At 38.7% G+C, this 24,335-nt stretch overlaps 1 protein-coding gene across 2 annotated transcripts in view; it reads left to right on the forward strand.

The window, feature by feature from the left end:
- Nucleotides 1–24,335, forward strand: part of ube4b (ubiquitination factor E4B, UFD2 homolog) — a 30,879-nt gene that overhangs the window by 793 nt on the left and 5,751 nt on the right. Inside the window, exons 2-22 of one of the 2 annotated variants that reach the window (XM_084429267.1) lie at nucleotides 1,299–1,518; nucleotides 5,239–5,374; nucleotides 5,766–5,853; nucleotides 9,050–9,194; nucleotides 9,282–9,513; nucleotides 9,668–10,057; nucleotides 10,869–10,973; nucleotides 12,630–12,771; nucleotides 14,671–14,771; nucleotides 15,273–15,387; nucleotides 18,030–18,113; nucleotides 18,295–18,351; nucleotides 18,436–18,552; nucleotides 18,666–18,764; nucleotides 20,604–20,717; nucleotides 20,812–21,010; nucleotides 21,106–21,244; nucleotides 22,505–22,604; nucleotides 23,603–23,730; nucleotides 23,815–23,913; nucleotides 24,026–24,261. In XM_084429267.1, the coding sequence (XP_084285393.1) occupies nucleotides 1,299–1,518; nucleotides 5,239–5,374; nucleotides 5,766–5,853; nucleotides 9,050–9,194; nucleotides 9,282–9,513; nucleotides 9,668–10,057; nucleotides 10,869–10,973; nucleotides 12,630–12,771; nucleotides 14,671–14,771; nucleotides 15,273–15,387; nucleotides 18,030–18,113; nucleotides 18,295–18,351; nucleotides 18,436–18,552; nucleotides 18,666–18,764; nucleotides 20,604–20,717; nucleotides 20,812–21,010; nucleotides 21,106–21,244; nucleotides 22,505–22,604; nucleotides 23,603–23,730; nucleotides 23,815–23,913; nucleotides 24,026–24,261 (3,046 nt within the window). The remainder of the gene's footprint in view (nucleotides 1–1,298; nucleotides 1,519–5,238; nucleotides 5,375–5,765; nucleotides 5,854–9,049; nucleotides 9,195–9,281; nucleotides 9,514–9,667; nucleotides 10,058–10,868; nucleotides 10,974–12,629; nucleotides 12,772–14,670; nucleotides 14,772–15,272; nucleotides 15,388–18,029; nucleotides 18,114–18,294; nucleotides 18,352–18,435; nucleotides 18,553–18,665; nucleotides 18,765–20,603; nucleotides 20,718–20,811; nucleotides 21,011–21,105; nucleotides 21,245–22,504; nucleotides 22,605–23,602; nucleotides 23,731–23,814; nucleotides 23,914–24,025; nucleotides 24,262–24,335) is intronic. The other variant, XM_084429266.1, reaches the window with a different exon arrangement.

A 24,335-nucleotide genomic window follows, 5' to 3' on the forward strand; every position in this document is an offset into this window, starting at 1 on the left:
TCTTTTGTGAAGCTTTTCTTCACTGGGAATCCAAAATGGCTGAAAGAATGTCGTGTGAAGAAATAAAATCATTTTGTACCAGATATTTGATCAATTTAAGTTTTTAAATTTAAAGTCGTGATAAAATATGTAATTATAGAGGTTAACTTTGCCAAAGGTATGCATTTGGTTAAATGGTATCTGGTTTAGAAACTGAAATCATGCGCAACAAGCTATTGTCAGGCGTCAGGTCGGTATATTTATAATGGGGGGAACTATTGAAGCATAAAACCTTTGGTTTAACTTGAAGAAAAACCTAGTATTTTAGGATAATTTGGTATTTTAAGTGCATTTTAACCAATAGAGCTCTTTGTTTCAGGGTTTGGATATTGCCATTTTGCATTGGTTGTTGTTACTGTATGACACTGGTGTGCATTTCAGTCAGTGCTTTGTGTTTTGTTGTTCTGCTGTAAATTAAGACCAAACTCTGCCCAGCTATGACCTGAAAGCAGGTTTGCTGGTCTCCCAGTCAGGTCAGACTGGTTTTCAAGGGTTTTAGGCACTTTTGAACTGGTCATGCTGGGAGTAGCTTGGAGTTAGCTTAAGTAATAATTGTTAAAATCATACTAAAATAGATGTCGACCATTTACCATTAATTTTCAAAATAAGTTGCTGTATTGATTAATAATTGCATTTATTCTGTATTTTAGCTCACATAAATATGAAATAGTATACAATTCAATGTAATTTGCAAAAACAGTAAGCCTATATGTGTGAACTGAATTTAATTAATAGATGTCAACCATTTACCTTGGAACTTTTCATTTTCAAAATAAGTTGCTATATTGATTAATAATTGCATTTATTCTGTATTTTAGCTCACATAAATATGAAATGGTAGACAATTCAATGTAATTTGCAAAAGCAGTATGTCTGTGAACTGAGATGCATCATCTTTGGCTGGGTCTTACCTTTTTTCAATCTTGATCCATTCAGTTATGTATATGTCTTTGCCATTTCACTGACTATTTGCTGTAGAAGCCGAGGCCTTCAGTTTGCCTTCTCCAGCTCGTATGACTCACTCCACGGTGTAGTGATGATTCCTCACTGCTGAAAATACTAGCGATGCTTTAGCACGTTAAAAACATACTGCTGTTTGCCTCAAAAGCATGTGTGTAAGATATCGAAATTCCCTCTTTGCTTTTAAAGATATGCCCTTGTGTTGTTTACAAACTAAAAGCAGTTGAGGTCAGATTTCAAACGTTTGCTCATTATTGATCTGTAATTACATTAAATTGTAATTACGCTGTCTTGTTTAGATCCGTAGAAGGCGGCTGGCTCGGTTAGCCGGAGGACCGACATCACAGCCCAGCACCCCCCTGAGCACCCCCTTGACATCCCCACAGAGAGAAACTCCTCCAGGACCCTTGCCAGGGCCATCTGGGGCTTCATCGCAGCCTGTCCCACCAGCTCCATCTCACTCTCTCGGCTTAAATGCCCAAATGGTCACCCCTGCCACTTCTCCTATGGGGGCCTCTGGTAAGTGCTATGGAGACTTTATCATTTGAAGAGGACTGTGGATAAAGATCCATCCAAAATAGTAATTCTTTTTTAAAGAAATGAAAACTTATTCAGCAAGGTTGCATTAAATATTGATCAAAAGTGAAACCTGTATTTTTGTTTAAATAAATGCAACCTTGGTGAGCATACAAGACTTCTTTAAAAGACAGACACCAAACTTTTGAATAGTAGTGTATATTTGAGGGAAACAAAAAGTTTATAGACTTGCTATATTTCCATTATTTTCATTTAAAAAAAGGCAAAGCAGATTGTTTACTTTCAGATACAGCTTTTCAGTTAAGAGGAATTTTCAAGGCATAAATTACAATTTTGTGGTGCATCTTACAATAAATGGATCAGTAAATGCAATTTTATACAGAATTATCCACAAAACTAGGTTTCAGCTCTGCAGCATCTAATGTCATTCTTCTCAATATTATTAATGGTACATTTTGGGTGTTTTATGGACACAGTGCTTTTGAGCTGACATGAGTTGTATCTGAAGCCCCTGTGCAGATTCATTGTACTTAAATTTTACTGAGACTGTAATCTTGTCTTAGTGTAAAATGACCAATGTAATAGTATAGAGGATCTAAGTGGCCTATTTGTAATCCTGTGTGGATTAAGCTTTAATGCTCAAGTTATATAGCATTAGTTGTTCGTACACTAGTGATTTAATCAATGGCCTTTTTTAAAAGATTTTTTTGATCACTGTTGATAATATCAAGGTCAGTGATTTCTGCCTACTGTGTCTTGCTGTGGAGAAATTGCACAGTCATGGAGGTGGGCACAGCCTTGGCCAGGGTTTAACTGAGGGCACATCAGGCAAGGCTGATGGTGGCTTTTAGTTCTCATGGTGCCATGATACATTTTTTTAAGTGTCAGCGTACCATGTTACCAGTGGTTATGTTCCTCTTTAGTTTCATTTTTTACAGAGTAAAGACCTTTGGTCTGTTAGGGTGTGTTCACATCTGGCAGGTTTGGTTAGATTAAAACAAACTCTGGTGCGATTTCTCTGTTAGTGTGGTTAATTTGAATAAGTGTGAACGCTGCCATTCGAACCCTGGTGCGCACCAAACAAGCGATCTCAGTCTGCTTCCAGTGCGGTTATACTGAAATATGAAAGCACCATGTAGACATGTAAACGAACCGAAAACAGGACACGATGTCACAAGATGAGACCCTATAAAGGACAGAATGCTCAAGCATACCTGTTTTTTCTCGCCATAGTCACGAATGTTGCTCATCACAGTTTGGTACAGGCATCAGAACCGCAGCAGATCTTCATTTGTGTGTGACGGAGGGATTCCTGACGCGGTTTTGACTCCTATACATATTTTATAAGCTCTTCACAAGTTGTCAGTTCCATCATATGTATGCACATACAGCGAGTGCATTTAGCCCAGCACACATCATTGTTTTGGATGTTCGACAAGTTCCCTTGCAAAATATTTGTCATAAAAGCAGTTTTTTTTTAAATATCTTTAGGTTTGGTGTTAAAAATGACAGCGTGAACGCTAAGCGATCCAGGACTAAATGTATAATTTTCTTTTTTGGTCCGGACTAAAAGAACCAAGAGAACCAAACTTCAAGTGTGAACACACCCTTAGTGTCTACGCTGCTAGCACGGACTTCTGTAAATTCAGTCTGGGTTATATTTCTGTATTTAGACACAAAACGTCAATGTCACATGCAAATTGAGCTGTACAGGTATTGGATTATGCTAATTTGTTTCTCATTTTTCCATAGATTCATTTTTGTTTATCACACAGCAGATCAAAACGTGATTGTGTTTTTTCACTGTTCATTGATCTACTGTTCAATTAAAATGTATTTTAGTTAAAGCCTTTATGTTTTCATGTTTAATTAACATGGAGCCTCGCTGGACAGAAATAGGAAAGTGAATGTGTTTTGTGCTGGTGTGTGTTGTCATTGGAAACAGCTGTCTTGTGTCCACTACCACACGTTATTCAGAGTTGCATGAAAAGCTGTTCTAGCACAAGCCGGCTCTCTGTTGCAGCTTCTTTTTGGAATGTACAGCATAGAGATGTAATCAATCATAAGACAGAAACCAGGTCCATTGCATCTGCTGCTCCATTAATATACTTTAAACATTCTGGTTAGGTTTGTCGTTTACCTCTAACCACAAATATTAAATGACTGCAGTTAATTCATACCAAATCGGTTGATGTACAGACTCCATTTTAATTTGTTTTTGGTAATTATTTCATTATTTGGTGTTTTGTAAATATTATATTTCTGACAATGTCCAGCATTCAAAATGTAACCAACATGAATGATTCCATTGTAATAATAGCATTTTTAAAGGGATATTTCACCGCTGGAAAGATGAATGTGCATGTAAATTGGGTCATTTATGTAGTAGAAATGTGACATTATTTTAGAAGTTGGTGCCTTCAAGACTGAGAAAAGCCATAAAATGTAATTTTGGCTCATGTGGATGAAAGACAACAACTCCCAGAATGCACTTGCTTCGCTGCCCTACGAGGCCACTCCCAAGCCACGCCTACCGGTTACAGAGGGCAGTATCGGAAGAAATGATACAACTAGGCTACTAGTTGACTCGAAACTGAAAAGACGCCGTTTTATCGTGAGATCCCACCCCCTATGGGCGGGTTGAAAACATGCGGAACGAGCTCCTACTACTGGCTGTAGTCTCTCGCCTCTGGCCAAAAAAGCCTCCGATGACGCAAAATGACGATTTTTGCATCATCTGAGTTTTTTTTCCAGACACACAATACAGAAATCTCTCGTCTCAGGGGGACATGAGGGAGGGAAGCACGGTCATTCGAAAATACTTAATGCTAATGCTAATCGGTGAAGTGTCCCTTTAATTGTAACTGGTTCTTTTTTATTTCTTTTTTAAAAAAACATTTATTCACATATTCAAATATGACTGATTGTGCCTTCCTGCATCTCTTTATGCATTTTTACTCTCATTAAAACCACAGAGACATCACAAAGTGGTGTTAGTCCATTTACACAAGGTAGAGTTCTTGCCTTAAAGCTTGATTAAACAGAAGGCACATTTATAGCAATCAGTCAGTTTAGCAATGTAGGAAGCAAAGCTCACACAGAAGTCACTTTCAAACCAAGCAGCTTTCTGTTGGTTAACGCGGCAAATTCGCTTGACCAACTTGAACCTGATGCAAAGTCTTTGTGAGGAGATCTTTTTGAAATTCCTGTGAAATGACTGGATTTTGCCAGTGAAAATTCACCAAAAAATTGCAAATCTGATCACATGGTTACTCACATAATACTCTTGAGATCCTAACCACACCCCCAGATTCATTTAATTGGTCCATTGTTTTAAAATGTACATTGATACACTGTGCTGCACTGGTATATGCTTCAAGAATTGCAAATATAGTTCTTGTCTTTGTTCTCTGACTCTATACTTGTTTTCTGGGTAAAAGAGGTCCAAAACAGTGTTTCAAAAGCATGGAAGATATAGGCCTAGTGATTTGTGGAGAGCCATTTTCATTGTATAAAATTTAACTGTTCAAGATAATGCTTCTTGGTTGAACTTCAACTATGCGGTTTGTATTCCAGCCATGAAAGTTTTAGAAAGTTTTTGAGCTTGATTGCAGCTTAGCAATTTTTTTTTTTTTTTCATGACACAATCAGCAGGTTTGTACTCAAACACAGTGCTTCCTTTTGTGCTCTCCATTACTATAGGGGTTGCTTACCGCAGCCAGAGCAGCGAAGGCGTCAGCTCTCTCTCCAGCTCTCCATCTAACAGCCTGGAGACGCAGTCCCAATCCCTGTCCCGCTCTCAGAGCATGGACATTGACACAACCTCCTGTGAGAAGAGGTGAGAGACAGTCTTAAACCTTTGTCCTCTCTGAACTCCTAATCAAAGATGGAGCATGACGTAAGAGCTCAAACAGAGATTGTACTGGAGATGAAGTATTGTATCTCACTTGCTGAATGCCCGAGACCTTTTCAAACTGCAGAATCTCTCTACTGTTGGATTGCAAATGCTCTGTTTCTCTTTTGTACTTCAGCCACATAATCCCTCAAGTGCATATAAAGATGAATACATACAGCTGGAAATTTACCCATTAAGTAAACCCTTTTGATATCATTAGTTGCATAGTTTTTGTGTCTTCCATTTTGTAACATGCAGTGCTTAAGTTAATATTGTTTGGCATTTGAGGATTTGAACTGCTACTTGAGCTAGATTTAATCTTTGTGGTCTTCAGCATGTCCCAAGTAGATGTGGACTCAGGAATTGAGAATATGGAGGTGGAAGACAGTGATCGCAGAGAGAAAAGGAACCTGGCTGAAAAGGTAACCAGTAAGCCATTACTTACTAGCATGCAATGGCCAATAACTGATAAGTGGCAGATATTAAAATGTTAAACTATTTCGTCTAAATAAATTAGTAGTTAAAATTAGGGATGGGAACGACACGGGATTTGGGAAATCGACTGTCGAGGCCCATGTGTCGACTTTTTGTCGGATTGTCGGCCTTTTTTTTCTTTTTCTTTTTAAAGAGCAGCAGCAATGCGGAGGGTGGAAAATATTCTACATCAGGGTCCGAAATTAACACCCGCCAAGCGCCAAATGCGGGTAGATTTTCTGTTTGGCGAGTAAATCTCAAAAGGCTATCCGCCACACTGGCGGGTGAATGTTCATAACAAAATATGAAATTTTAAGCGCGCACGCACGAGCAGAGAGAGAGAGAGCGAGTCCCGGCCGCGCGCGCGCGCACTCACCATTCAGAGCGGTCAAGCTTCCCCGTACTTTTTGACAAGCGTCCTTGACAGGGCGGCCAGAGCTTCTTTGCAGCTCAAGTCGGCGGCGGTGTGTACGTACCTACAGTTAACGCTCTTTCTGTTGACGGCGCTGAGGAAAAAGCTCCCGCCACTGTAAGAAGCTGTCGCCGCCCATTTGTGTCCTCCTGCGCACCCATCAAAGCCGTGCAGAACGTCTTCAGCACTCGCGGATCGTGCATATTTCCGCTGCTGCTTCTGTTTACACACCATGGTCGTTCTTTTCTCGAGAAAAGGAGTTTTCTCATAGCGTTTGCAACGCAATACTCGTTCCCTTATCTCTCAGGGAACCGAGGTTAAAGTAACCGAGGAAATGTAATAAATTAAAAGCCAAAAAAAAAAAAAAAAGCAATTTGGAAATCCCACAAGCCCCGCCCCCTCGACATGTCGACACCATAGACCATGGAAAGGCAACTCCGGTCCTGGAGGGCCACTGTCCTGCAGAGTTTAGCTCCAACCCTAATTAAACACACCTGAACAAGGCAATCAGTGTTTTCAGGATTACTAGATAGATACAGGCAGGTGAGTTTTTATCAGGGCTGAAGCTAAACTCTGCAGGACAGTGGCCCTCCAGGACCGGAGTTGCCTATCCCTGCCATAGACTGTAAAAAATATGGACAAAGCGTCTGTGACGTCACCCATAGACTTTCTGAAGAACGGGTTTGAAGCCGTTTATGGGGGGTATGGGCGGCGCCATCTTGGGAAACCCTAACCCCGCCCACCTTCTGACGCAGCGCGCGTCACTCAGCTCGCTGTGCTACTCCGGTTATCTCTGTGTATATTTTAGGCAACGAAATATGTTATAAAACACCATACTAACTCTTTTCGTTTTCATTTAAAGAAATCTTAAACATTATAGCCACACAAATGTGGTTCAGGCAACGCGTATTGATTATATTCACTGCACATAACGTTTGCCTATTTATAACAAAACGAAATATAAAACACAAACCTGCCTCTTTTCGTTTAAAATATAATATAAAAATATTAAACATTTTAATATGGTCCAGGCAATATGTGCATTTGTACTAAACAACAGATGTTGCAGTAATCAACATTACAGATCATATTCGTTGTATTAAAATTTAAAATGACAAAACTCAACCCAGTCTCTTTTTGTTAAATTTCAGTTTTATCAATATTAGCTATTATAAAAGTATAAGTAAAAGGTTAAGTTACAAGAAGCTATACAAATAAAGCAAACAATTCAGTCAAACATAAAAAGTCATGCGCGCGATCTAGTCTAACCATACAACGGTACAAGTTAAATATAGCTTATAAAGTTATGAAACTTCCCCTCAGCCAAAACGATTGCCCAGGGAACAAATTATAGATTCACGAGAGTGACGAGACCAAAAATCGCCCGTTAGATATAGACAAGACGAATTATATCTCATGTTTAACCACTACAGAGACGCCAGAGTCCGCGCCAAACCTCAGAACGTCTAGCCGATGAAAAGCTGTTGCAGGCGGGGTACATGAGCGCCGAGCGCCCGGTCATCGCTGGATCTCACAACTGGATACAATTTTCATAAATCTTTATAAACAAACCACAGATTTGAGCTTTAAACAACTACATTCTCGCCTGAAAAACTCTTAAAACTACATTTCATGATACAGAAACAGTAGTATTATATGTCAACTGTATTAAAAAATGGCGCTTCTTATGTTGTCATTCTCCGTGGCGCTGCCTTTCAGCTGTCAATCAAGCTGTCAATCAAAGTTAACCACGCCCTTATTGTCATACATTTTATATCTAAATACTATCTAAACTAACGAGTTAGAAAAAAATTCACTACCCTCGCCGTTGTCAGGCACTCGGAACCTATCGAAAAATCCAATAAAAGTCCATGGGACCAACCTGTAAAAACATGAATTTATGCTGTGAAAACGGACATTTTAACATGGGGGCTATGGACATTTGCTCCCTTTTGGGACCTTCCCCTAGCGGATTTTCGATGTATTGCAGTTTTTCGCACTTCCGGGTAGGCTTCATTTTTCAGATCAGAATGTTGCCCCTTGGTCGACACTCTATTTTTTTTGTCGAGTGGAGCATGTGTCGAATGTCGGTCGTTTTGTCGAGAAAAAGTCCCATCCCTAGTTAAAATCTAAAAGCATAATTTTAAATGCCATAAGTGAATTAAGTCATCACAACATTTATTTTAATGTACAATAGGACAAATTTATATTTTCTCATTATGGATATTTATCTCATTTTGAGATTTGCTAAAAGTTACATTAACGGTGTTTTTTAAAATGTACTTCAATTCAATGATAGTTGACAGCAAATTGTGAGTAAAATATAATTGAATATCCAATATTGGCTGTTACCATTTAATTTAAAATTCTGTAATATTGTATGACAAATTATATGATACCAGTGCATGCCTCAACTAGAGGACAAACTTTCAAGGGGGTTGCACGATGACTTAAAAGTATTTAAATGAGTAAAAATATTACTATATTTTTATTACCCCCTTATTACTACACCTTATTTTTATAAGGTGTTTTTATTGAAGAACATACAGTTCTTGATACTTCATGAATCACAAAATGAATCATGGTTAATTTAATATACCAGTACTTCAAGTTTCTGGAAATACAGGAAATATTCAAATATCGTGTTGGACAATGCCCCAAGTCAAAAGGGTTGAGAACCACTGATCTGATGTGTTTGTAACTAACATGTTGTGCTGAATTAATACTTGCAGGATTCCTCATCCAATCCTGATGTCTCTGAAGAGCAGGCTTTGCAGCTCATCTGTAAGATCTTGCGCGTTTCCTGGAAGGACCAGGACCGTGATGTCATCTTCCTCCCTTCACTTGCTGCTGAATTCCAGAAGAACCCTATGGATGGTATGAGCCGAGATTGACGGAGGGTGTAAGACAGAGAGTTCTGCTTCTTTTCCCCTAATTGAATTGCATTTCCGTGCTTTCTTCTAGTTTACTCTGACTTCAAAGACCTGATCGGACAGATTTTAATGGAAGCTCTCATGATGTCCACCCGTTCACGTGACTGTAACCCATTCGCCAGCTTGACCGCCACATCTCAGCCAATTACCACTGCCAGATCCCCAGACCGTCACCTGACTCTCATCCCACCCTCCAGCCAGAGCGGCAGTCCCATGATGCCCTGTGCTGGTTCATTTGGTGCCAGCTCTCTTTCCAGGCAAGTGTGATAGCTGGCAACATCTCTTTTAAAATGAATAATATACCCCCCTACATATCCACCTACACCCCTTTGTCTCGCATCCTTGATTTCTCTTTAAATTTCCTACTATTTTCTGTGTTTCCTCCTTCATTTTCATCCATGTCTTTGTTGTTTTCAGTCTTTACGGTTGTAGCCCAAACCCACTAGCTCTGAGCTCTGCCAGATTGGGTGCTCCATCTGTCCCACTGGCTTCTGCAACCGCCCTCTCAGTTCCCCCCAGTCCTCCGGTCTCTCGCCCTCCTGCCAGCCTTCCGTCTCCCTCTCCATCCGTCCCTCTGCCCACCTCCCTGAGATACAGGCCCTACTCCCTTAGCTCATCCATCCCCATAAGCCCAAGCCCCAGATCTACTCCATCTGGAACACTTACGCCCCCTTCAACTTCAGGTATCCCCTCCAGCCCTTCTCCCAGACACCATAACACCCAAAGCTCCATGCCTTTACCCTTCCCCCCTGGCTCCCCCAACACTGTGGCCAGACGGACTGCACTTGCCGCCCGGATGCCCTCTAGGTACCTTTTTCACCCTGTTAGATGTGAAGTTACATTGACTTTGTAGTCTTTGTTTTGATTTAGCCTATTAGTCTGCTTTTTCAGACACCAGGTAACCAAGTGGCAGATATTAAAATGTTATACTATTTTGCTAAAATAAACTAATAATAAAAACTAAAGTAAAATCATCATTTTAAATGCCATAAGTGAATGAAGGCATCACAATTATTATATATTTTTTTTATACAATATGAAAAATCAATATTCATTTTAAGATTTGCTAAAAATTACTTTTAACGGTGTAATTAAATTATAGGTGTTTTTTAAAATGTACTTTATAAGCTTGTATAACAGGTAATCTATGTGTAAAAATAGAGAAAATGAGCATGCACAATTAAATATCCAATATCGGCTGATAGCAATAAATTAAACATTTTGGAAACATTCTGTCTGCTTTTTCACACACCAGGTAACCAAAGCACCAATAAGTCGATAATTATTTTCATTTTATGAGCAATAACAGATAAGTGGCAGATATTAAAACGTTTGTCAAAATAAATGAATAGTAAAAAAATGCATCACATTTTAATGTTTAATATGAAAATCGAGATTTAAAGACTTGCTAAAAATGACATTTAACAGTTTTATTAAATTACAGGTATTTCATAAAATGTACTTTATAACTTGTTTAACAGGTAATCTACATGTAGAGAAAATTAGCATGTAAATATCCACGCTATTATGGCACCCTATTAGATGTGAAGTTGCATCGACTTTGTGTTTTCATACAGTCTATCTGTCTGCTTTCATTCACACTCTGTGGCCGCACCAGCCCTTTCTCCCTCCTCTTCTTCCCCCTGTCCGACTTGCCTCAGGACAGCAGTGATGAAGAGCCAGAGGAAGAGGAGGATTTTTCAGGGGTTCAGTTTGGGTCCAGGTATCAGTGCCAAAGTGTGTTGCATGCTTCAGCGTGCTGCCTGGCCACTAACAACAGCCCGCTGTGCCCAATGTTGGCACTGCAAGGGCAAAAAGAGAGACACACCAAATAGTGGAGTTGAAACATGTGATGATTGATGTCATCAGGTTGACAAAATCAGCATTTCTCTCGCTTTTCTTTGCTGTCAGCTCAAATTGTGTCCATTGCACAAGAATTTTTTAGGCCCATTCAGCTCACAGCAGAAATGTGAGAATACCTTTAAAGAATGCCAGAAGACCTTTAAATTTCCACACAGGACGTGTGTGCTGAATAACGGTGGTGCTGGAGGACTGATTGTCGGGCATTCAGATTATGCTAGCTGACTGTATAACAGAACTAATGAGAGCCAAATGCCTGCTGTGGAGTGTTGTCTCACCCTAGCGTTCACTAAAGCATGCCGTCTCATGACCAAAGACCTGCGGGGGGAGCACAGATATCAGAGGCCTGCTTTTGTTGATCTCATGTCATTCGTTTTTAGTGTCATTTACACATGGTATTAACATCCATCTGAAGGGATCCAATGACAAATGATCAGCGCTAAATATAGGTGTAAACTGAGTCCAAAACATTTTGCTCCAATTACTCAAATCACATTGGTAGGTAGTTCGAAATGCATGTGACCACATAATATTTGTACATTTCTACATTCATGGGAAACCTTGAAATATCAGGGTTTTTTCTTTCTTTTTTTCCCTCTTAAACCAGGAAAAGTAGTTTTTGGTTTGTTTTTTTGGAAATAGCTATAGTAAATTTAAAATACATGTAGGTTTGCATTTAAATTGTAGACAATTTTTTCTTGTCCTTATGGAGACTTTTGTACATGTAGTACTACATAAACTACTGGTGAAAATTTTGGGGTCAATTTTTTTTTCTCTTATTCTCACGGAGGCATCATTTATTGGATCAAAAATAATGTACATAAAAAAAAAATTGTATTGTAAATGTTTTCTATTTTAATGTACTTTAAATTTTAATTTATTCCTGTGATGCAAAGCTGAATTTTCAGCATCTTTTTTGTCTTCAGTGTCACATGGTACTTCAAAAATCATTCTGATATGCTGATTTGGTCCTCAATTTCTTATTATCAATGTGGAAACAGTTTAGCTGCTTAATATTTTTGAGGAAAGGTGACACATTTTTTTAATGACTCTTTGATAATTAGAAAGTTTAAAATAATAGCATTTATTTGAAATCGAAAGCGTTAGTCACAATGTGAAAGTCTTTACTATCACTTTTGATCAATTTAAGGTGTCATTGCTGAATAAATGTATTGAAACTATTGAATTGTAGGGTAAACCGGGGTAAGATATGATTTATCAGGCTCTGATGACCAAACACTGCTTGCTTTGTGGGGTAAAGTTTGTTCTAACCATTGCTTGAAATAGAAATAAACCTTCATTTATATCTGATGTCATAGCTGTTATAAGATACTCATTTTGAAAGGTTGGTGGCTAGAGAAAAAGGGAAACATTTAATTATGAAAGACATCTCTCTGGGTGGCTAAAGCAATGTGGTTTTGGTTATTTACTCAGTTTGGGTTTTTCCCAGAAGGTTCATCTACAGCTCTTTTATTGAAGGGAGTGTTTATTTCTCATAACGTTCTCTTTCTCTCTCTAGCCTGGGTGCATCCGGAGGGGGGATGACTAGTGACTCAGGTAGTGACCGCTTTACCATAGAGTCCTGTAAAGAGACGGAGATGCTCAACTACCTCATCGAGCGTTTTGACAGTGTGGGAATGGAAGAGAGGAAGGCCCCAAAGGTAGCTGCTGCTGATAAATGTTATGCACACATTTTTACAGCATTATTTCTAAATTCAGTTCCCAGGTGTCGCATCAGGACACAGGCATCAGGCATCAGACATCAGAATTATTTTCTGGTATAACAAGTGTTACAAGGAAATACGCCAGCATTTAGTGCCTCATCAGAACACATTTGTCATTAGGTCAGAGGAGAGGTGGAGGTGTTGAAAATGTGAAAGCGAAAGGCAAAACATGTCTTGTCAAGCCTAGGGTAATTCCCTCTTTGGCGTGAGTCTTTCATGTTGTGTTCTGTCGTTGTATCACCGTCTACACTAGACATGCGTGTCAAAAGTAATTTGCTCCTATTTTGATCAATTTAACTGTCTTCACTAAAAGCGTTGCAGCACTTTGCTTCACAAACCAGCTGTTTCAGTTTCTATCCGTCTCACTATCCGTCTGTCTGAAATTAAATGTACTGACGAATATTTTTATTTTATTTAAGACTTTTATATCAAAACGTGCTTGAGTGAGGTGTCTCATCTATGCTCCACTAATTTTTAGGGGTGTAACGATACCCTCATGTCACGATTCGATAAATATCACTATACTGAACTCACGATACGATATTATTGCGATACTCCAAGACATATTTCGATTTATTAATGGATAGCCCCTTGAGATGCAACATCTCATTTTCAAGAGGGTCCAAGTACACATAGACATAAAACAACAAAACAAAACAACAAAAAAACACACAAACAAGCAAAAAACAAATGCTCAAAACCATTGAGCTACTAGGCAGCTTAGACACAAGTAAAAGGCACATCACAGCTCTGACATGTTATAACTGTCTCAAAAAGCACATCACATTTACCTCATTATACAATTGGAACCATAATGCAAGAAATTCAGTGAACAAAAGGGTGTCACATAAGAAGGACCGAGGTTAAATCCACAGGAGGTAAATCAATTAAACAGTTACATGAAACAAGAGACAATTACAAGCATTACTATTCAGTCCAACATCAATAGCATGCACACACATTATTTAGATATTGGAATAAAATTAACTTGAATCTACGAAAAGATAAGGTGGACCTCAAGGAAAGAGGAAGATTATTCCAATCACTAGTAGCTTTGTAATGAAAAGTTTTACGACCAGTGGCTGAAAAGATTCCCGGTACAGTAAAGACGAGAGATTGCATATCTCTAAGAGGATACAAAGAACTACGTGGGACCAAGAGTTCTCTCAGATATGGAGGACATTCGAAGTAGGCACATTTGAAAATAAAAAGAAACCATATGATAAAAGGTTGATTAAACTGTTGATTAAAATGTAAATGAATAGGCTTGGACTTGGTGCTGATAACCCAATGTACAGGACAATGGTGACACCAGAATAAAAATATTCATGATTCTGAAGCTGAAAAAACATATTATTTTAGACGAATATGCTTGCAGTCTGTCACTGACCTGATATATTTAAAATAATGTAGGCCACTTTTGACACAAATATTCCCCCATTGCATCATTATACATTATATTCAACATTATATGTAGTTGTTTAATGTAGTACTGACATTAAAACTCTGAAAACTAGATTTTTTTTTTCTTCACATTTTGGGTGAACTATCCATATTGTTGCATTTTTGTATTGCAATACATGATATATTGTTTCACCCCTACTAATTTATTAATCTTTTGTTTCTAATCGTATATATATTTACAGTTTTGTAACAAAATAAGAATAATTTTATAGCAAGTAAAAAAAATTTCAGGAAGCTCAGGTGATTAGTTTCTACTAGTAAACATTCTGAGATGATGTGCATCAGCGACAGACTCGCGTCGTTGAATCACAAACACATCATGGGTCATTTCCTGTGTAGACACAGTGTGTTTCATATGCTCTTCTGTTTCAGATCTGCAGCCAACCAGCTGTCAGTCAGCTGCTTAGCAACATTCGTTCCCAGTGCATTTCCCATGCTGCACTTGTGCTTCAAGGTGCCCTGACACAGCCCAGGTCAGTAACAGCAGCCTTTTTCAATGCACTCTTGTTTCTTGATGGTGTTTTCACACTAGAGCTGTTGGTGTGGATTTGACCTTTGGAATTCAGTTTGTTGTAGCTCACCTCTTTAAAAAAAATGTGTCATGGACTTGAACCGTGAACCTCTACCAATGACATAATTTGGCTCATAAAACGTTTTTAATAGCTTCCTGTCTATGCACGGTTTCATTTTGTATGTGTTAACCTTTGGAAGTAAGACTGATTTCTGGTGCTTTCTCCTCCAAATTCATTGTTTAACTGCTGTAGTAAATGTCAACTGCTGCTATTACAATGCTGATGAAGCAAACATAGTGTGAAAAGAGACCTGGGGAGTAGGAGAGCAGAATTATATTCCAGTTTAAACCAAGTGTGAAAATGAGTTTGTTGCATGATGTGGTCTGTCAGTTTTAATTCACACAAGCATAATACATTTTAAATGAGATTGCCGTCTCCTCCCATCTCTTTGCTCTCAAATAGGGCCCCTCTACAGCCCTCCCTACTGGTTCCCTACATGCTGTGCCGGAACCTTCCGTACGGCTTCATCCAGGAGTTGGTGCGCATGACTCACCAGGAGGAGGAGGTGTTCAAACAGGTGGGTGTTGCAGCAGATTATGGAGACAGGCCGCATGCTGCATCATTTTACTTTTGAAGCTTAAGAGGCCTTTATTATTGATGGCAAACTCTTAGTGATATTAAACATATTTTCAAATGTTTCATCTGTTTGTTTTTAGTGAAAACAGCTAAGTATTTAAAAATATAATGTTTTTTTAATTCACATTAGGTTTAGTGATTCCTGTGTGCACACTTTAGACACTGCATTAGATTAAAAAACATCAAACCAACTTGCATTTATTTTAATTAATGAAAATGCACGGTTTCGTTTTTGAATGATAGAATATTGTCTCACTACTATTCAAAAGTTTGGGGCCAGTAATAATTTATTTTAACAATTTTCTTTTTTAAAGGACAATTCTGGTATTTAACACTTTGAGTCTATTTTGTAGTTTTTGGATGAACAAGAGTGGTGGACAAAGACATTTTGACAATGGTTCCTGTCTCGACTTTTTGACTATTTTAGAATTGCCCTTGACCGCTTTAGAATGGGAGTCTATGGCCATGCACAAACATGCCCTTAAAACAACCCTTAACGTTCGTTTTCAAAACTGTGCAACTCACCGAGTGGTTAGTGGTGTTCGTTGATGTTCCAAAACAAGTAGCGTAGCGAAATACAGTTTCTGTCGTGTTTTATTTGGCATTTTGTAAAATCCCATTGATTTCCGTTGGAGGACTCATTGCTCGTTGATATTACTGCGCTACCGGGAACGGAAAGGGGACTGTTTACATTTGGTTGTAGTCTTTTAGTAGCCTGACTACGTCAGACTTCTTACTTCCGCTCAATTTCATTTCGCTTCTGTACTCAGTCTGAGACAGCGTAATAGCTTTCCGTTTTCCTCCGGCCTGAAAACAGCCGGCCAATCAACGAACAGAGGGCGGGCTGAGAGCCGTGACGTAGACGCTGATTGTACCGTGGATGCGTAGATTTACTTCACATAATCTGCAAAAATCGTTCACAGCCATGTTCACTCCGGTATTTCGCTCGATGGTTTTGTTTTCGCATCATACTACATGTGTTTACAGTGGAAGTTAGATGCGGCTGAGCATGCGCATCACACGCCATAACCAAACGTTATGTGATTGGCTTACGGGAACCAATGATTTTAAACTTCAGACAAGCGCCTCCCCACGAGAAAGAAAACGCTTTTCAATTATGCCATGCCAGACTCTGTCTACGAAGCAAAGCGCAGTAGCAGAGTTTGGTATTACCAGGCTAGTCTTTTAGGTCTTTTCGCTCGGTTCTCTGTCTCTCAGAAGGCTAGTGTGAGCAGAGCAACGGAAGTTGCGGAAGAGCGGAAGTTTATACGCGGTTGTGAGGTATCTGAAAAAATAGTTCCACTATAGAAAAATAAACAGATTGAAATCATACATTGCGCCGATATATTTGTTTTTAATCATCAACGAACACCACTAACCACTCGGTGAGTTGAACAGTTTTGAAAACGAACGTTAAGGGTTGTTTTAAGGACATGTTTGTGCATGGCCATAGACTCCCATTCTAAAGCGGTCATGGGCAATTCTAAAATAGTCAAAAAGTCGAGACAGGAACCATTGTCAAAATTTCTTTGTCCACCACTCTTGTTCATCCAAAACAAACTACAAAACAGACTCAAAGTGTTAAATACCGGAATTGTCCTTTAATGCAGCTAGGATTCATTACATTTGACAAAAGTGACAGTAAAGACAATACATTTATTATACAAAAATAAAAAAAGATTTTTATTTTAAATAAATGCTGTTCTTTTGAAAAATAAATGTTTCACGAGCACTAAATCGGCATATTAGATTGATTTCCAAAGGAACTTTTTTTCTAAAGAACTTTTTTTACCTTAAAATAATGTTTCCAAAATCATTTCAGTGGTTCATCAAGTCGTAACTGGGTGAAAGGCACTTCTGCATTCGCTTTGCAGCCCTATATCTGCTATAACCACACTATGCAAGTTTGCCAGGTTGGGTAGTGTTTCTGTAGTTCGAATGAGACATAAGAAACTACAAATTTGACTTGCTTTACGGCAAGCGTTACAATAGTCATTATTTTGTTTTTCTTTGTTTCTGATGTCGCAGTACATCATACTTTCATAAAATCATGCAACATACTCTACCTTGTCTGTGGACATCATTCATTCCAAAGCCGGTGCTGTGCGTGCGACAGTAGGCTAAATTATTTACGACAGTGGTAATGGACAATTCTGCTTCCAACCTGTAGGGCGACCGAAGAGGAAAAGTTATTTAGTGTTGCTTTAAGACTGCTAAAAATTCAGCTTTGACATCACAGGAATAAATCACATTTTAAAATATATAAAAATAGAAACCGGTTATTTGAAATTGTGGTAATATTTCACAATAAACGGTCAAATTAATGCAGCCTTGGTAAGCATAAGAGACTTTCCTTCAAAAACATTAAAAGAAAAAAGTAGTGTATACTTTCTAAATGAATTCTTTGTGCTTGTCAAATGCAAGGGCACCTGAACTTGAGGGGAGCTGACTTCATGCATCGCCTAAAAATCACCTTGTTTTCAGCTGGTTGAAAGTTTTTCTTAAATGGCTAGGAAGTCAATTTAGCTCAAAGAAAAGATATGGCACTTTTGTCTTGAATGATCAATGTTGTTGTTCTTTCAGATCTTTGTTCCCATTCTTCAAGGGCTTGCTTTAGCTTTAAAAGAGTGTTCTTTTGACAGTGACAACTTCAAGTTTCCTCTGATGGTAAGAGAGTACTTGTTCTTTTAAAAGCATAATAAGACTGTATTATCAGGCATATGAGGGCCAAACAAGCTCCCTTGATTTATATATTAACACTGTTAGATATCTCTTCACACAGTAAACTCCTCTGCTGAATCTGTGCTTCTTGTCTATGACGTTATTATGATATTATATTGTTTTACAGGCTTTGGCTGAGCTCTGTGAAATCAAGTTCGGGAAGACTCACCCTATATGCAATTTGGTAGGTTTTGTAGGAGCTTATGAACTCAAGTCAGTCAGGTTATGCAGTTCACTCTTAATATTGTCTGTCTGTGTGTATTTTTAGATCACCTCTCTGCCATTGTGGTGTCCTGACCCTCTCAGTCCTGGGACAGGAAGAGAAATTCAAAGACTATCCTTCCTCGGAGCGTTCTTCAGTCTTTCTGTGTTTGCTGAGGATGACGTAAGTCGTTTCACTCAGTTATTTAAAACAAATAAGAATACAATGTGCAGCGTTGATGAATAATGATGGGAGGAAAGTTGTTTATTTTTTATGTCTGTTTTGCTGTTCTTTAGACTAAAGTGGGAGACAAGTTCTTCTCTGGCCCTGCCATCACTGTAGAGAACACCCGTGTGGTCAGCCAGTCACTGCAGCATTATCTGGAGTCTGCCAGGGTGAATGACCATCATATCACATACTCATGGAATTTTAATGAGCTGCTATAATATTGGGGGGATATTCTTTTTATAGAGCAGAGGTGAAAGTGGAAGCTTCAGTTTTTGGTCTTTATTATAGAATTATAAAAAGTATAATTTCATATGAATGAGGTGAGATTAAGAATGTGCATTTATTGTTAAGTTGTAATTGTTAGCATGGGGTAACATGACCCTCATATCTGGAGCAAGAAGCCCGCTCCAAGGAAACTTTCCCCAGCTGACATTATGTTAGGGGTTAACAGTTTAGGACCCAAGGACCAGATGTTTGAAAGAAGACCCGGAGTCAGAATTATAAAAAATTGAAGAAAAGTTTTAATGAAGATAGTTTGCAGTTTCATCAGCAGAAGTCAGCTTCAAGACTCACACAGGAGTTCGTAGGCCGCCCCCCTTACAGTTACAAAGATCACAGCAGTTATACCATTTCCAAGGTCTAAGCTACGTCATTGCTTACAGGCTGAATGATTCTTATTGGCCAAGAAATTGATAAACATAGTAATTTTCCACACATATACAGATAGACAGAAGCATATCTCCATAGATTATGCCGCTGACACTCGGACCCTGCAAATTTGGGTTGCTGGGTGCCAGCATGTCTCGAACAACAACTCAGTCAATCTCCAACAATGCCAGTGGTTCCTTAACCTGTAAGCAAGAAGACTAACACACACACCCGACACACAGCTTTTCCAAGGTTGGATTTGGCCAGGCTCTAACTATAAACAGGAGTCGTGCTCAAAACATCAAGATAACAAGTTCTTTCTCTCAGGATAGGACACTTTATTCTAAATGGAAACTATAGGCTTTAACTGACAAAGGGTACCTTAAACTATAGACTTAAATGACCCCTATGTGTTTTAACATGTTGAAGACCTTTCTCAAACACAAAACAAGTCCCTATTTAATTTCTGGAAGCCGGGATAAATAGGCAAGCACTGTTACTGCATTCAAATATCAAATACTGACATTAGTGAATACATGAAAAGAACATTTCAGTAATCACACTGGTAACTTCTATAACAAAGTAAAATCTCCAGAGAAGTCATTCAACTCATTTGATATTTAGAAGGAAAAATATTGATTAATACCTTGATTATAATCACTCATTACATATACATTGAAGCAGCAGTGGATTCCAATCCACTCCCTTCAATTAGATTTTCACAGAATTTATAATGAAATATTTAGAATTCGTTTGGAATATTTCCATTACAATATTACATACTGTTTTCGCCAGACAATAATGTGCACCAGGTTAAAAATTGGATCGTTGAAAGAAAAGAAACCCCAGAAAAGTTGCATTGTTGTATAAATTGCAACTTGTTTCTTTCAGCAAATAATGTAAAATACCGGTAAATAAAACAAAACATTTACAAACATTATAAACGTGTATTTTAGGTCCTTTCTTTCCACAGCAATTTAACGGTGTTCAAAACAGAACAGGAATGAAAAATATAAGTATAAAACAAAAATCCACTTATTGAGTGGTGAGTCATGTATCTAATTCATGGGATAATTTTGTAATTAAATATTAAATTGTTCAGTAATTATTCCCTCCAAATAATAATAATATTACATTGACATTAAACATTTGAACATTCAACATAAATGCACATTGAACATAAATCACTGTTGATCACTGTTATCATTTATTTTAAACTTCTGATGTAATACACTTCTTAAATTTGACGTCCAGATGAAATGTTCAAATGTGAAGCTGAAATTATATTTAGTGACATCTTTGAAAGGGAAGAAAAAAGATATATTTTGTAATTCTGTGCGCTGATGTTGGTTTTCCAGGGAGATCTGTTTAAAATCCTGCACAACATCTTATTGAATGGAGAGACAAGGGAAGCGGCTTTGAGCTACATGGCAGCTCTGGTGAATCGTAATGTGAAAAAGGCTCAGATGCAGGTATGTCTGCTCAAATGTCTTTCTTTCAAAACATTCATCTTTAACACATTAATACCACATTATATGTTTATTCTCTCCCCCTTTCTTTCTTTAGACCGATGACAAACTGGTGTCCACAGACGGCTTCATGATGAACTTCCTGTGGGTGCTGCAGCAGCTCAGTATGAAGATCAAGCTGGACACAGTGGATTCTCTCTACATCTTCCACCCCAAGTGTCGGCTGAACCTCGGCCGTGAAGAGACCCGGCTCAATGCCACGATGGAGGACCTGAAGAGCTGGCTCACCGAGCTGCGTGAGTGTGGGCTCTCTTCTGGAACTGACAAATCGCTTTAGACGCTCAGTTTGAATTCAGACAACCCATTTACCGTTCCTCCAATTCCTCCACAGATGAAGACCAATCCAAGTTTTCAGAGCCCAAGTTCCCTACAGAGTGCTTCTTCTTAACGCTACACGCACATCATCTGTCCATCCTCCCGTGCTGCCGGCGCTACATACGGAGACTGAGGGCCATCAGGGATCTGAACAGGTGCTTTGCACAGATTCAGTCCTAAAAACAAACTATTTGTTACTAAAATCATTTAGGTTAATAGTCCACTGTGAAGTGCGCACTAGTGCAAAAGGGTACGTGAAGGGCACATTAAGGCTGCGGAATGGGTATTTATGAGCTCTTAATTATAAAAGGGCGGATGGGCCTCAGCCTCGTAAACTTCGCGGCCAAGAGACCACAAGTTTTGTTATATTGCATCACTTTGGTCTTATTAGTGCTTTTTTCATTTTCAAGTGTGTAATGTTGCTGTTTGAGGTCTGCAAAGTTACAAAGCACAAAGTCTACTCCAAAGGGACTTATTCTCTATAGCAGTGCGCACTATTTCTGAACTCCCTGAAACGACTCCATCTGTAGTCTTGAGTTTTCTTCCAGGAACGTACACGTCATAATATTCCTCATTTAAATAATTAACGCCCAAGGCATATGCAAAAAATGGGGTAAGGCCTGGTTGAGTTTCCGCTAGTAGTGTGTCAAAACTCGTGGTTATTGTAACATTTCTGAAACGCGCTTGAAGCGGTTGACCAGTCTGACCAATCAGAGCTCACTGTGCTTTTCGGAAGGAGGGGCTTAAAAAGGACAGCGACTAAACGGAGTTACTGACAAAATAGGAAGAGAAGTGCTGCAACAGTGTATGCATGAACATTGCTTAACTTTGAAGCATTAAAACCTATTATAGTAGATAAAAATAAAATAAAACCAAGACTTTGTTAAAGGGCATATTATGGCCTCTTTAAGTTTTAATCTAAAAGATTGATGTGAATAAGGTGATTCTCTAAGTGGAACATGTTGCTTATGTCAGATAGCCTGTCATGTATGTGACTCTTTGTTGTCATACTTTGTGAAAAAGCCCTTAATCTCTCTCTGATGAGACGGGCTAATCCTGTCCTGTCCCGATGCCTCTTGCAGAAGGTGTGTTCTTGCAGTCCTATTGTAGAGCAGATCTAAAGTCATCTTATGCCCACAATGTCAAAAATATCAGCTCCTGTGCTAGTGCTGCAGCAGTGGCAGTGTTTCAAGTCCTTCACATTTTAGATATAAAGCTCTCTGGAGTAGGCTGCTCACAGTGTGTATTGGCCTCATGATGCCTGGCAGATCAGAACCACGGTGACCCCTGCTGTCAGCAGCAGGTACAACACTTAGATGGCCAATAATACTCTCTGTGGAGTTTTTCTTTTTTTCTTTAAGCTGTCAGACAAGGTAATTTACACAAGGCTGAATATGTGTGTGTGTGTTTTAAAGAACTGTGGAAGAGCTGAAGAACAGTGAGAACCAGTGGAAGGATTCCCCATTGGCTAGTCGTCATCGGGAGATGCTGAAGAGATGTAAAACACAACTGAAGGTCTGTTGTCTTTATTAACAACAAAAAAATACATTTATAAAATAGTTTTTTAAAACGCTTGGGAGCAAAAGGTCATAAATTCATTGGTGCAGAAAGTGTCCAATCTCTGATTCCCGGTGGAAAACCCATCTTGAGAAAGCTTTTGTAGTATTAATGAGGTTAGGGCATCAACAGCTAATTGATTAAACGGATTATAATTGATGATGAAAATAATTTACGATTCCATTATTGCTTATTAGTAAGATCTCTGTCCTGTGGCATATTATGAACAGGATAAATAATGTTATAATAAAACATTTACCTACTCTACCTTTCACAAGTTTTGGGTCAGTATGTTTTTCCCCCCAAAGAAATGAATATCTTTCTTCAGCAAGGTCACATTAAACTGATCAAAAGTGACAGTAAAGACTTTTCTATTGTTACAAAACGTCTCTTTTTCAAGTAAATGAAAACGTTCTTTTGAACTTTCTATTCATCAAAGAATCCTGGAAAAAAATGATCACTGTTTCCACAAAAATTTTAAGCAGTAGTTTTTAACATTGATAATAATAAGCAATGTTTCGTAAACACCAAATCAGCATATCAGAATGATTTCTGAAGGATCATGTGACACTGAAGACTGAAGTAATGGCTGCTGAAATTTCAGCTTTGCCAACACAGGAATGAATAACATTTTAAAATAGACAATTTATCTTAAGTTGTTATCATATTTCACAATATTGCTGTTTTACTGCATTTTTGATCAAATAAATGCAGCCTTGGTGTCCAAAAACATTAAAACAATCTTCAAAACCTCAATTTTGAACTTTTACTGTTACATTCTCAGAATTCAAACATTTCCATTTAGCAAATGTTGGCATGTTCTAAAAGGAAACAAGCAAGTTAAACTGTGAATACTTAATATAACTTGTACAGACTTGAAATATGTACTAGAGTAGTAAGTAGATAGCTTGAAGCGTAAATGTTTGAATCGGTTGTCTCATTGTCTTTGTTGACAGAAACTGGTGCGCTCTAAAGCCTGCGCAGACGCAGGGCTGCTGGACGAGAACCTGCTGCGCAGATGTCTTCAGTTCTTCAGTATGGTCATCCAGCTCATCTTGCGTATGGTGGAGCCTGCCTACCCACAGTCAGTTGACCGCTTGCATTCTTTCATCAAAGTTGTAGTCGAGATGTTGTGTTCTGATCTTCTCGTTGTTTTATAACCTTACAGCGTAACCCTGCCTCTGAACCCAGATATCCCCAAAAACTTTGCAGCACTGCCAGAGTTTTACATTGAAGATGTGGCTGAGTTCTTGCTTTTTATTGTGCAGTAAGTCTTATGCGAGTGCAATGCAATGTGCACATCATAGTATTAGAATCCCAAATTTAGTTACATTTATTATTTTAGTGAAATTTAACTTTTCTCTCCTTTTGTTTCTCAGGTACTTTCCACAGGTTCTCTATGAGCCGTGCACTGAAGACATTGTGACCTTCCTGGTGGTCTTCCTTTGCAGTCAGAATTACATAAAGAACCCATACTTGATTGCCAAACTGGTGGAGGTGCTGTTCGTTACCAACCCAGCGGTGCAGCCGCGCACTCAGCGTTTCTTTGAGATGATGGAGAGCCACCCACTGTCTGTCAATCAGCTTGTGCCCGCCCTCATGAAGTTCTACACAGGTGAAAGGGTGTCTGAAATTCGTCTTCAGGTCTATTCTGAGCATTTTGATTTTGTGCTAATTGATTGTTTCTCC

Source organism: Rutilus rutilus (assembly GCF_951802725.1).
Source record: "Rutilus rutilus genome assembly, chromosome: 13".
Classification (NCBI taxonomy): Eukaryota; Metazoa; Chordata; class Actinopteri; order Cypriniformes; family Leuciscidae; genus Rutilus; species Rutilus rutilus.